The sequence below is a fragment of the Cavia porcellus genome, unplaced genomic scaffold (genome assembly GCF_034190915.1).
Source record: "Cavia porcellus strain 051 isolate PalLab524CR breed Dunkin Hartley unplaced genomic scaffold, mCavPor4.1 scaffold_12, whole genome shotgun sequence".
Classification (NCBI taxonomy): domain Eukaryota; kingdom Metazoa; phylum Chordata; class Mammalia; order Rodentia; family Caviidae; genus Cavia; species Cavia porcellus.
Window position 1 is genome coordinate 68,899,292 of NW_026947495.1, and position 13,580 is coordinate 68,912,871.

A 13,580-nucleotide genomic window follows, 5' to 3' on the forward strand; every position below is an offset into this window, starting at 1 on the left:
CTGTCAGTAACCTACTTTCATAGTGCTAAATACATTTCATTTAATTCCTCCAGGCCACCAAAGAAGCCTGCTTATTTATTTATTATTTATTCTCTGTCTTGTTCCAAAAAAGATTTAAAATCAACATCAAGGGGTTTTTTAAAAAAGATATTTATTTCCTTTTTCAGTCAACCTCATAGCTTTGATCAATGTTTCCTTTGGGTTAGTAGTCTATTTTTTGAAGACTGAGAAGATGAAAGTCCTACATGAGAGACTGCGAAGACCGAACATTGGGTGAAGAAGTCAATTATACTGACATTGGATCAGTTCTCAAGAGGCAAATCTTGGCTGAAATGAGGTTGACTGAGGATAGGGTTGAAGTCTAGTTATGCTTTGAGAAGGGCTTGGTGCTTCCTCTCTAATCACCCAAGGAAGCAAGGGCCAAAGCAGAGGGAGGGCTCATCCCCCAGGACAACCAACGCCAACCCCACAGATGTTGAGGGAAAGCTCTCAGGAGTCAAGTTGCTTGAAGAGCTGAGATCAAGATTATATTTTGGAGTTGTTATAGAAATGGGGGAGATGGGTGAGGCAGAGAACTGCCCTAGGCATCACTGATGACTCCCAGCTTCTCACCAGGGAGTCTTCTTTGCTCAAAATCATCTCTAAGAATATTCCATTAGGCACAAAGCTTAACAATTCCACTAATTACCAAATCTTTGATTAATAAGCATCCTCTATGATTAGGAAAATTATCTCTAGAGACAGAGCCCTGGCTTTATCACCTATTAGCTGTGTAACTGTAGGAAAATACTTCATGTGTGAGTCTCAGTTCCTGTGTCAATAGAATGGAGATGTGAATATCACAGTCCATAGTGGTGCAGGGGTGAAGACAGAAAGGACCAAGCCGCAGACCAGCCAGTTACACACATGCATGACTTAGGCTAAGTACATTTTTCTGTTTCTAACAGGTAAAAAAGGAGGATGTCACGGTGCTGGAAATATTTGAAACAAGGTGGAAAGAAGATAATCCAAGAAAACTTTAGGGAGTGAGCAAAAAGTAAGGATTCTATGGGTTATAAGAGGCACTGGGAGCAATCTTCAGAAATAAGTTTTATTGACATTAAAATTTAATTTAGCAGAATAGGCAGATTTATAAGAGCAGAAAGTAAAATACAAGATACAGGGCTGTAAAAGAGGAAATGGACAGTTATAGGTTAATGGGAACAGGCTTTCTCTTTATAAGGATGAAAAATTCAGGAGATAGATGGTGGTGACTGTGATACAATACACATTCTGAAATATGCTGATTTGCATATTCAACATGAACTTTAGCACTCTAATATTTTTAATGTTTATTTTGTCACAATAAAGCAATATTGACCTGGAATTGATTTTCCTGCCCCACTTTCCAGAGAAACAGATATGTGTCTTTTGTAATCAAGAAAATGAGACATAAGAGAAGGCCATTTTGTGCTCCAACTGTGTCCCTTCCAGAATTCCTAAGAGCTGCAGGTTAGAAAAAGGAGGGGCTGCTCAATTTGGAAAAAATCCCTGAACCATGCACTTTTGATAACACATTAAATTTCTAGCTATTGCATTAATTTCTAGCTGTTGAAATTTTAGTGTTCTCTCTCTCTTTTTTTCGGCCCTATTGTAACATACTGTAGTCAAGTAGTCCTCAAACTATGGCCTGGACCAGTAGAATTAGTATTACTTGGGACCTTGTTAGGAATGAAAATTCAAGGAATCTAACTAACACTATTAAATCAGAAATTCTAAGAGGAGAACCCCTCCTACATCACTTCATATTAACAATTTCTTTAGAAGACTCTGATGCACACTAAAGATTGAGAACCACTGCTCTCCATTCATATCTTGCCAATTAAGGGAAGCACTACACCAAGAAAATGAGATTAAATTCTTCCCTGTGACATGAATTTAGCAGCACTGCTGATTTGCATAATGCCCATTATTTCACTGCCAGGCATGGAGAACATTGGTGAGCCAAGAAACAGGTGGAACAATTACACAATAAATCTTTATTCTGATGTTACAAATGGGAATTATGTGTATTAAACTTGCTTGCAAAATACAAAAGTCAATTACTCAACTAAGCAGGCTGAAGGATGAGTAGTAGAAAGAGCCATGGTTAGAAAACAGGATTGTGAGGGGGGATGAAGAATATATTTCCTTCTAAATCCATGAGGCTTTAAAATGATAGAGATGATGATAATAGAAGTCAACTCTAACCAAATGGAATAATCAAATAATTTGTAGTATACATAGAACATACTTCATAAATATTTATTGAATGAACGAATCAATGTATAAAGCCATAAGGCAGGACACCTCTAGTCTTAGAGATTGTAAAAGTATTTAGGTATTTACAATAGTTGGGTATTAACCCACACAAGAAATAGAGCAATTATTTTACTTGATGCCTATGTTCTATATGTGAACATTTTCAATCAGATTCTGTTCCATGTGTGAAAGTATTATCAAAGCACAATGTAATAAATATCCCCTGTTACTTCGTGTCACTTTGTTTGTATAATCAGCATGCTTTCACTCACCAACTCAAGTTATCTGTGACTCACAATTACTTGAGGAATGACAAAAATATTATCTTCTCTTATGAGTTCCAAAAGATAGAACTCATGGAAGAAAGAAGGACCAAGCAAAGAAAACAGAAGAATATTTGATGAGCTGAAACCAAGTTTTCATGCCCATTATTATCCAAAAACTCCCTGGATTAATGTGGACAAGTCAGGAAGAAAAGTGGGAGAGGTCTGGAGAAGACACGCTATCCTGTCTGACCTCCTAATCAGGACAAACCAGGAGGAGGGTGACAGCACACACCAAGTAAATTTCCAGGATCCTGGGGCAGAGCTGAATGCTCCACCCCAAGCCCCACCTTGAGTGGAACTTAGATAAAAGCAAGATCCCAGTGAAGAAACCATGGCTCTGTGTCCGTACAGAGCTGCTAGAGACAGCCACAAACAGAGAGCTGATGCGGACTGCATTGATGGGGTTGAAGGGTTAGAAAAGAGATGGAATTAGATTTGCTGATTGAATGTAGAAAATAATGAAGAACTTCCTTTTTACTTAATGGGAGAAATCAAAGTATGGGATTTCCATTACTTAGTAAATTTGCTCAAGAACCATCTATGTTGGCTGTATCATGAGATCTATATGTTCTGTGGGCCATCTTGTAAATTTAATCAATCTGCTGCTTTGTTTGATGGGAAAATGGATTGTGCACTGTAAGTAGTTAACTTAGCATCAAGCATTATTATTCAGATTTATTGGTAGGACAATGGAAATCCATAGAAGGAATAGGATTAAAAGCATGGGTTTGGAACAAAAGATTCCAACCTGGCTTGCTGGATTCTCTCAAAGACAAGTGACATCAAACTGAAATCGATGTGGCTTAAATAATGGAAAATTCATTCATTTCCTGAAGGAAAAAAATCTAAAGGTGTTTGACTTCAAGAAGAATTTTTTTAATCAGAAGATTACTAGTATTACCTAGGATTGAGGTTTCCTTCCTTTTTTCCAATTTTTTTTCCATTTTTCTTTTCCATTAACATTAATAACAGCTCTATTTTTATGCTTGTAGCAAGATGTCCATCCCAGTTTCAGGCATCATACGCATACACAGTGGCACTCCTTGCTGTGGAGGAAAAACTTTTGGCCTACAGCACTATCCATCTTTATGCAGTTCTCACTAACCAATCACATGTTGATGTTTAAATCTACTGGCTAGAAAACTGCAGATCAATAACTGGGGAAAATCAGTTAGCATTCACCCACCCTGAGTCTGAGTTGAGGCTGAGCTCTTAAAAGAAGATAAAGCTTTTTTTTAAAAAGTGTGTTCTGTTGATAAGGAAGAATGAATATTGGCAATATAACTTTGAACTTCTGTTTAACTTTGAATTTATTTTTGATGTTTAATAAGTATTATTATCTGATCCTAAGCAAGTCAGTTACTTCCTGCACACTTCAAATTTATTAACTTTACAGTAAAAAATAAGTAATTCATAACATTTTTGAGTTACATGCAACAAATGTATAAATGATAAAACAGTGCATTTTTGTTGATAATATCATTAGAATTACATAAGACAGAAAATATTGTATTTTTCAAATCCAGGAAACATTCAATTATAGTTTACTGTCTCAAAATATTCCCAAAGTGAGGCATTATATAATATGCGGACCTCTTTTAGTTAGTCAGTTCTCAAAAGATCTGGTCAGTTTTTTTGTTCTTTTTTCACTAGTGAGGCATTTTTGAAAGTTTGTATGAAGTAACACACCACAGATGGACAGAAAATATAAAAACCAATCAAAAGTAGTGTGACTTTCTCAGAGCCCAGTTTTCACACTCCATCCACAGGGTGAGAACAACCCACAAACACACCCCTCCAAGTAGTCACCGCCCCTACAACTCACACCACAAAAATGGAATTCATAAAAAATCATAATTTGCAGCAAAGTCTCAGAATATTTCCTTCAAAGTGATTTCTGCAGAGTCTTAGCCAATGGAAATAATCTAAAAAAATATACAAGAGTCCATATTTATAACTGCTTTCCCACTAAACAAATAATCAGTAACCTGCTCCAGCCACTCGCCTGGTGGCCATGACAGTTTAGTCATGATTAAGGGCTTTTCCTTTTTTAAAATTTTCCTGGTTTTTTGAGGTAGAGCTTCAGTACTCAGTTCAGACTGGCCTCAAACTCACTTCATGGCCCACACTGTTCTCAAACTCAGTGGTCTCTTGCCTCAGCCTCCCAAGTGCTGGAATTATAGGCATGTGCCATCACACCTGGTCTATCAGTCTATCGGTAAGTACTTATAAGGCAAAGTGGATAAAATTACAGAATTCCAAAACAGAAAGGGACTGAAATTTCATCTTGCAGGTGAGAAAAGCAATGGCTACAGAAAAAAAAAAAAAATTCCTGCCCAGCGACTAAACATCAGTAAACTCAAAGCCAGAGATGCAGTTGCTGAATTTTCAATTACAGTCTTGCCTCAGTGTCTCTCACATGCCCTGGTCCAAGTCTCCTTGCTCTTGATTCTAACTTCAGTATTTTAGTTTTTACAGTGAAAAGTATGCAGTCATTTTTTATGAAAGCACACTCCTCCATTCTCCAGCTTCAGACAAAAGATTTAAATGGAATTGACCTCATACTTCTCTCATGAGATGGCTGACCACTGAACTCATGCATGCAATGCTTCTAGACACAAAGATTGTTTGGAGGATAAGCATACTACCCAAGGAAAGCCAATGAGATTTAAAAAAAAAAAAGATATGTTCATTGAATCTGGTGGGAAAGAAAGCCTTTTCATTCCTGTTAAATTTGATAGTTATAAAATGTAAGACTTAGAAATACTGACAATGAACAGCATCTCATTGCTACATTTGAAAGCATGGGAAGAGATAATTTTACAGCAAGCAGAACAGAGAGATTCCCTTTCTGAATGAACTGGTGCTTTTACCAGCACTAACCTTCACTGTTTTATTTAAGCTGGCTTGGTAAGGTCTTCCATCAATTAAAATTGAAATATTCCTAAAGGTTGTTCATTCATTCAGTTCTTTTGTTTCCCTTCTTCCCTCTCTCACCCCAGATGACAAAGTGGCACACATGAGTCATCGCCATCAGGATGTGCACATTGTACTGATTAACTGTGCAGAGTTTGTCACATGGATCCTGGAGTATGGCGACCCACTCTTCATAATTCAGTTACAACTATAGTTGCACCCATACCTCGAGACTGAAGTCAAATGCTAATCAACCTTTCTGATTTTACAATGTTCCTCACGAAGACCATTGACTGGCTACTCCTTAACTCCATCTTCAGTTCTGGTTTCTACCGATGATTGCCTGCTTTTCTTTGTTTCCTGTACATCTACTAAGGATAACTTCTTGACCTAATCTTTCTATGAATTTTTCCATACACACAAAGCAAATTCTGAAAAAATAAAATTTCCTTCCCAGAATCATCTCCACTCAAGCCATCACATATCTACAACTTAGCTAGTCATTTTTTCCCTCCTACTTTGACATCAGAAGAGTCAGAGATTTCCTAACTCATCCCGTGGTTCTCCCTGCAGCATTCAGTGTATCCTTGTGTTAATCTCTCCTGTGGCTCTCTGTTAATTTGCCATTCCATGTTCTTTAAATATGCTGCCTGTCTCTGGGTCTATTTTTTCTCCCCTTCAGTGTGTCCATGTCTAATCTTATATTGTCTTTAACACCCAACTGTCCAGAACAACCAGCCCACCCCACATTCCTGTTTGACATTTGCATCCTTACCCTTGACTTCAGCTAGTAGCATAACATGAAAACTCACTGTGAAATGGGACTCCAAGAAATTTTTTTAAAATCTTAATTCTGAAGGTAAGAAATATTGACATTTGGGAAGTCAAAGAATCATCTGGCTCTGCAGAGGCTTTATCTTCTGTGCAGATTTCCCTTTTATTCTATGAAAAAAAAATCTTTTGAAAGGTCTTTTAGTTTAGACCAAAGTGAAGGCTCTACTCTGGTGTGTGGAAGACTGAGACACTGAGGTTCCAGGAAGCCAAACTGTGTCAACTGTAAGTACAAGTTGGCTTCTTTTTGGGCACAACTGGGTCATGCAGATCTATGTACTTTAGAGAATTGACTCTCCCCACCCAAATATGGGATTAGATTATACACTGTTTCAGAAACGGTGTTGATCCTGGGAGGTGAATCTCTAGCAGGGCATTAATCTTGATTGCCTTTTTCCTTTTCCTTTATCATGTCTTTGGAACTTGAGATCCTGAACTTGGGATAGCAAATCATGCGGAAGGGCTTTCCATGGGGCATGGTGAACCAAGCCTGAGAGGATGGGGAGGACACCAAGCCTGAGAGGATGGGGAGGACACCAAGCCCGAGAGGATGGGGAGGCATGCTCAGTAAGGAATCTCCCCGAAAGGGCTTGGGTGAGGGTTCTGAAAGCATCTATCAGAGGTCTCTGGATAAAGGAATTTCTACTCATGCATAGGAGCCTCAGTCTAGATAGCTGTAATTAAGGGTACAATAAGTGATGTGCATAGGTACAATGCCGCAGTTTGGAGCCAGAGATGACTTTAAGATGACAGGACAGATTAGGAAATAAGTCAACATTCACTGGACATTTGCAAAATTTTTAGGATGGGAAACTCTCCAAATCGCAAAGGAAGATCAGCATCACAGTAAACACATTAAAAGACCAGAACAACAAAATTTAAGACTCTTGGATTATTACACTTGATCTTAGCCAAAAGGCCAAGAAGCAATGGTTCTTAGGTTTTAAATACTAAATTCATGTATTTAATGCCTTTGTATTTATTACTTCAATGCCCATCTATCTTGCATGTTCCAGATATTTTTCTCCTTAATCCTCTTATTAGAAGCTTAACATGAGCAGGGAGAGCTATGCCAGAGAACAAACTCATTCACAGTAAGAAATAAGTGCAAAGTCATATCTGGTTCAGGATCCTCATTATAAATGTTTACTCCATGTTACTCCTTCTGGTTACAACTTACTGTTGCATCTTTGTGTTTTCTGTTAGAATTTACCAATATGGTTGATTGTCTGTCTCTCAGCCTCTCTGTTTAGGCTGTTAACCTTGATGCCTAGATGTTTCTTTATTATTCTTGGCCCACTGTCTACCAGCAATCTGCACAGTTATGCGCCTGAATCTATTCACAAGAGTGCATGATAGAGACTTCAGGAGCTTAATAAATACTTGATAAATGAATAAAAGCTCCTTGATAAAAGCTTTCTGCTCAATTTTTTCAAGGTTCTTAGCACATAAGATGCCTTGATCATCATGCTACCAGACTAACTTCTTGACACTGACACATTATCATTGAAGATAATCGATTCCTCAGTTAGGGATCTTTAAACTTAATATGGCATGCTGTTCCACTGAATATGTGTTTATAAGGATAAATAGTTATCTATTAAAGTTCCTTTCCATTGTTTTATGCTTTGTGTTCATCCCCTGGCAACTAAAGCCTAGCTAACTTAGTTTTCTCAAGATTCGAAACTGCTCTTAAGAAATTATTAGGTATCTTCATCAGTAGATAAATTATAAATCTTGATGTGTTATGCATTTCCAAAGTAGAAAGTGTACTCACTTTGTATTAGATGTTACACTCCATGTAATTTTCACACTACCCTTTACAAAATTAACACGGTCCCTTTATATAGATAAATATAAGTCTTACAGATGCTAAGTAATTTCTTAAAGAGTTTATTGCATAAGTGAACTAGATACTGAACAACCTTCCCTTCCTGAGCCCAGTATCTGTACTCTGTCTATGGTAATCATATGACAGATTGGCTCACATTAATCAAAATAAATCATGCTGTATTTTTATGAGATGTTAGCACAATAGTCCTCTGAAAGTGCACCTCCTCGCTGGCTGCCTGCCCTGCTATTCATGAGTCCGAGGATGCTACTTTGCTTGGCAATGTCCCAACCCAAATAAGGACGAACTTTTGTTTTGCTTTGTTTTAAGACCACATGTTTCTGGATTACAACTGTGCAACTTTGAAAAATAATACTCTCGAGGGATACATCTGAAAGCAAGACTCATAAAATATTGGCATTTGCATAAAAAACTTTTTACAAAAACCAACAAATGGTCATATTCACTAGGGAATTCTTTATAATACCCACAAAGGTCAGAATTGTTTCAATCAGAAACTGCTCTCTCACCAAAATAATCTTTAAAGAGAGATTTTAAAAAAAATTTAGCTGAAATCCTGAAGCAACTAATGCTTAGGAACGAGTGTGTGTGTGTGTGCGCGTGTGTATATACATGTGTATTCAACCAATCAGCACATCCCGTTTTATCCTGTGTTACTACATATTGGCTGTTTTTTTTTTTTTCAATCCTGTCAATTTTCCAGCATCTTTCATTGTTTTCTAAGTGTATATTCATATACATCTAGAAAATCAAAGCAAATTAAGTATTGTTGTTTTAGAATTTCTTTCTTTTTTTTTTTTTTTTTTTGGTACCAGGGATTGAACTCATGACCTCGTGTTTGCCAAGCAGGCACTTACACCATTGAGCTAAACCCGTGGCCCCAGAATTTCTTAGGATGTTATTTTGACTGTAACATCATAGCTCCTGGAAAATTCTTAAGAGGAAATCTTGGGTTTCTCCAGTGGCATTATGATAAATGGTTAACAACAGACTCTAGGGAAAACAAATCCTGATTTGCAGTACTTGACATTTTCTATGGTGTAAATAGCCTGTGATGGTCAGTGTCCAGTTACCCACATGTCACTGTTGAAGGCAGAATTAGCAAGAAATGAGCCAAGCCGAACTGCCAGCTGCCTGATCTAAAGACCCTGATTACACATGGATATCCATAGAACTTCCAATAAGTCTCTGACATCATCTTTGAATGAAATGTCACAGAAGGGCTAAGAGTGACCTAAACTCTGGAATCACGTTGCCAGAGCCTAATTCCACTATTTAGTTTACCCCACAGTGATTTACATAAGCCTTTGTGATTCGTTTCTTCATATACAAAATGGTAAAAATAGAGTTTTCTATCTCCCAGAGTTGTTTGGATATTTAAATGAATTTTAGTTCTCTCAATTGTGAAATGCAGACTGTAACAATTATTCTGACAATTGTATAGGATTGTGGTGAGACTAATGTAAGATAATAAAACTAACAGCTTTTGAAGATGGTATAAATGTGGGGTATTATTCTTAATCCAATTTAAAAATGCTAATGTCATAGAGGTTTTAAAATAAAAAAGTGAAACATTTTTGCATCGTTTAAGTAAAACCTGGGAGTGAGCTATTTCTGGGAACTGGGCTGTTTTGTTGTAAGGAGCAAAAAACAAAACAAAACAAAGCAAAAACAATAAAAGTAACAGTCTAAGTTTAAATGAATATGACAAAATAGTTAAATATAGAATATAATCTTTTCCCCACAAATTTTCAAGTGACAAAGAACTGTGTTTTAAATGTAACATATGCTTAAACAAGTTAGGGATTATTGGGAACTAAGTTATCAAAATATCTCTTGAGTCATTCTTTTCAGGAAAAGGAAATACTCATAGAAATGAGTGAATATAACAGAATAATCCATCAAATGAGAGATGAGACACATAGACAAACCAGATAACAGTTGGCATTACGTCATTACAAAATAATAAAAGATGTATATCCAAACAATGCTTAAAGATAAAAGTTCCTAAGATTCGTTAATAAATATAAGATAAAATGTCTGCTAGGTGCAGACTGAAGAAATCTTAAACATGTTCAACTCAATAAACTTGTAAATAATAGAGCACACACAAGAAAGTAAAGGAGCAAAAAAATTATAGGTACATTAGGTTTTTTAAAATTCATACTTGATCTCCATATTTCTAGAATGATCGTACACATTCATGTATATTTAGCGAAATACATCATAAAAACAATTCTGGAAAAATTATAATCTACAAATGATTTTCCTCCTAGATTTATAACTACAAAACATGCTTTAGCAGAGCGATTCTGTTCTGTGGACCAGGAAAGAACCACCTGGACATAGCGGCTCTCACTGGAGCTTTTCTGCTCATTACTAGTGAAAAATCCTCATTGTTGGATATAAAAAGGTTCAAAACATAAAATAAGGTTTCCAAGTTCCACTGGTGAAAAAGTAGAATGAAAGACCATGTATGTTCTGTGCCACTTCCCATGAAAGGAGAGAAAAACACAAAATAACTCCCTGGGAAGACACAGAAGAGATTTCTTCAGCAAATGGAGTAGACTGAAACTCAGACCCAGGAGAGTGGCTTTCATGATGCACTTCTTCGCTATTTTGACTTTTAAATCATGTGACTTTACTACATACCAAACACGATGTGTGTTTGTGGGTGCAGTCCAATGCACAAAGATGAACAGAAGCCGCAATTTCACATCTAGTCCAATATTTTTCATCTCTCCCAAGCCCAGGACTGAGCCAGGCACAGACACCTGCAGAGGAGAAGGGGCTGGCGGTGGGGCATTCCCTGTCCTTGTTTCCTGCTGGCTCAGCTGCCGCTGGCTGTTCAGAAACTCGGTGGGACGGCCAGGGATTTATAGGCCAAAGGGTCTGGCTGGACAGTGGTCAGGGAGCTGGCTATGCACACCCTCTCATGCTTACCCAGTGGGGGAGACACCATGGTCAAAGACGCCCACTTAGATTTTAGCTTATGTTTTATAATCCCTACCCTGGTTCTCATACCAATAATCACCCTAATACCCCACTTTTTGTTTTCACTAACTGATATCAGTGCTCGTTGGTCCTTCATGAGTCCTCTGTTTCAGCTTCGTGATAGCTCCAAAACATTCGAGGGTTTTTCCAACACAAACTTAAGAAGTACACATGTCTTCTTCTGCAGGTTCCCTCTTGGCTGTGGACTCACAGGAAGCTCTTATCATCCTGTCAACTTTGTCTTTTCTGAGATGAAACTCATAAAACCAATCTCAGTATTCTCTGAATACCAAGAGACACTTGGCCTGACCTCTTAGGTTTCCCAAATGTCACATGGAAGGAAGCTGAGCCCCGACAATCAGCCAGCAACCTTCTTGACATCTTTCTCTCGTGGTAGCCACTCTCTACACTGGTGAGCAGAGGCTAAATTTGAATGATGACCCTCTTAGGACTGTCCTCAGCAACCCTCTTCAGAGGCTGCGATAGACACCTGTCAGGAGAATGCATGTCACCTGACACCCTCTTTCTTAGTAGAAAGTTCCAGATAACAGGGGAAATTCTTTCATGAGTAAAAGTCAGTACAAGCCTACCGTCCAGGCCTAAAGACAGAGCAGGTGCACGAAGAGGATACTTGAATTGCTTCCCATTTTAAAACTTTTATTGTGTATTCAAGAATTTGGATTTAAAATGTATATTAGAAAAAAGAATCAGAGTCCTGTTACTTAGGTACCTGCAAAAGAACCTTTCAAATTTTAATGAGACTTTGATTTTGGTATTATACTAAGCTATGCTAAATTTCTGTTTGAGATAAAAGCAGGTTAAGAAAGAAGAATAAAAGGAAGAAGGGCGAGGAAGACAGGAGAGAGAGAGGAGATAAGACTTACCTCGTTTCATCGATATAAACGGCTTCCAGCACGGATGCTGCATATTCAATATTCTTCTTTAAGTCTACGATATTGACATCGCCCTTTTCCAGCTGCTTCACTAAGCATCTTAGTCTGTTTAGAAAATGTGAACAGAAAGAGAAAGAGGGAGAGAAATTGATTTATTTTAGCTATATGGCAGATAGAACAATATCAAACATACACATCGAGTAGGACTTTAAACACTGCTGCTGCTACCTCATCAAATAAGAATCCTCCAGAGCATTTCTTGTGTCATTAAGACCAGCTTTATCTCTGAAGCAATTATTAGAAATGATATTCACTTCTTATAGTATTGGGGATGTCGGTAGCTCGTGTAAATCCTGTATTTCAAGGACGGTCTTTTTGAAAATTCTCAACAATATATTCAAGACACTTGCACTGAATTACGCTCGGTACACTAGCATTTAGTCTAAGGTTCTGCTTCCTCTTGCTGGCCCGAGGGAATACTGAGCGTTCTCTTCCGACTGATAATAGTAGCTTTGGTTCATTGAATACCACAATAAAAGCAGAAATGAAAGGTAAAATGCAAGCCAATTTAATGAATTAAATGTTACATGCATATTTAGAGGGTTTATTATCGTGATCTTTCACCTGGAAAAAATCTCAAAAATATTTTCTCTGGTTATGTCCATAGGATGAGGAATTTGAAAGTGGAGAATTCAGCCACGCTATATCTAGAACCTTGACTTCCAGGGACTGAGATAATTAAGGTCATAGTTTTAAGCCATTGATTTAGAGATATTTGTTATACAGCACTTCACATCATGGTGAAGTTACACAAATTACCTAAATAAGTCTGTGACATTTTGGAAACTTTGCATTAAATCTTAACCAAATATTTCTAAGGAAACTGTCTTATACTAATCACAAAAGGAATGTGTTGTTTATATATTTCTTACTCTCTACATATTACTGTATATGTATGCAGGGTGAGGTCAGTTTATCTATTTTCTTAAATTATCAGACAGAACTTAATTCCATTCCTATTCTAAAATCTTTTAAAAGAGACTATAGTATATCTTCTTTTAGGTACTAACTTATAGGTAACTTATCAGAGTTTTTAACTGTTCAGCTTGGATAATTTCCAATGCCAAGACTTAGAGTCTAAGGACAAGCAAAGATACTCGACATTCCCCATCCATTAAAAATATCCTATTTCTCTACTTAAAAGATCACATTGTTTTTGTGCCATTTACTTTCATATAATAAAATATAGCAGCTAACATATGTGTATGTGAGTACACATACATGTATTTGTATGTAAATGGATAATTCTATAAGAACATATGGAGCAACATAGTCAAATATGAATAAGAATATATTTGAATATATATAAGGAATACACATATATTTAAGCTCCTTTCCCTTACTTGAACCCCACTGAAATTAGGTTTATTTACTAGGTACATGTGGATATCGAGCTATCTCCTAAGCCCTTTGAAGAAATCCTATATT

General features: G+C 37.1%; 1 protein-coding gene across 9 annotated transcripts in view; it reads right to left on the minus strand.

Annotated features, from left to right (window-relative positions):
• The window catches only part of Pde1a (phosphodiesterase 1A), a 305,759-nt gene that overhangs the window by 78,104 nt on the left and 214,075 nt on the right, over positions 1-13,580 (minus strand). For all 9 annotated transcript variants that reach the window (XM_023561017.2, XM_023561013.2, XM_013142459.3 and 6 more), the window contains one exon: positions 12,084-12,197. In XM_023561017.2, the coding sequence (XP_023416785.2) occupies positions 12,084-12,197 (114 nt within the window). The remainder of the gene's footprint in view (positions 1-12,083; positions 12,198-13,580) is intronic.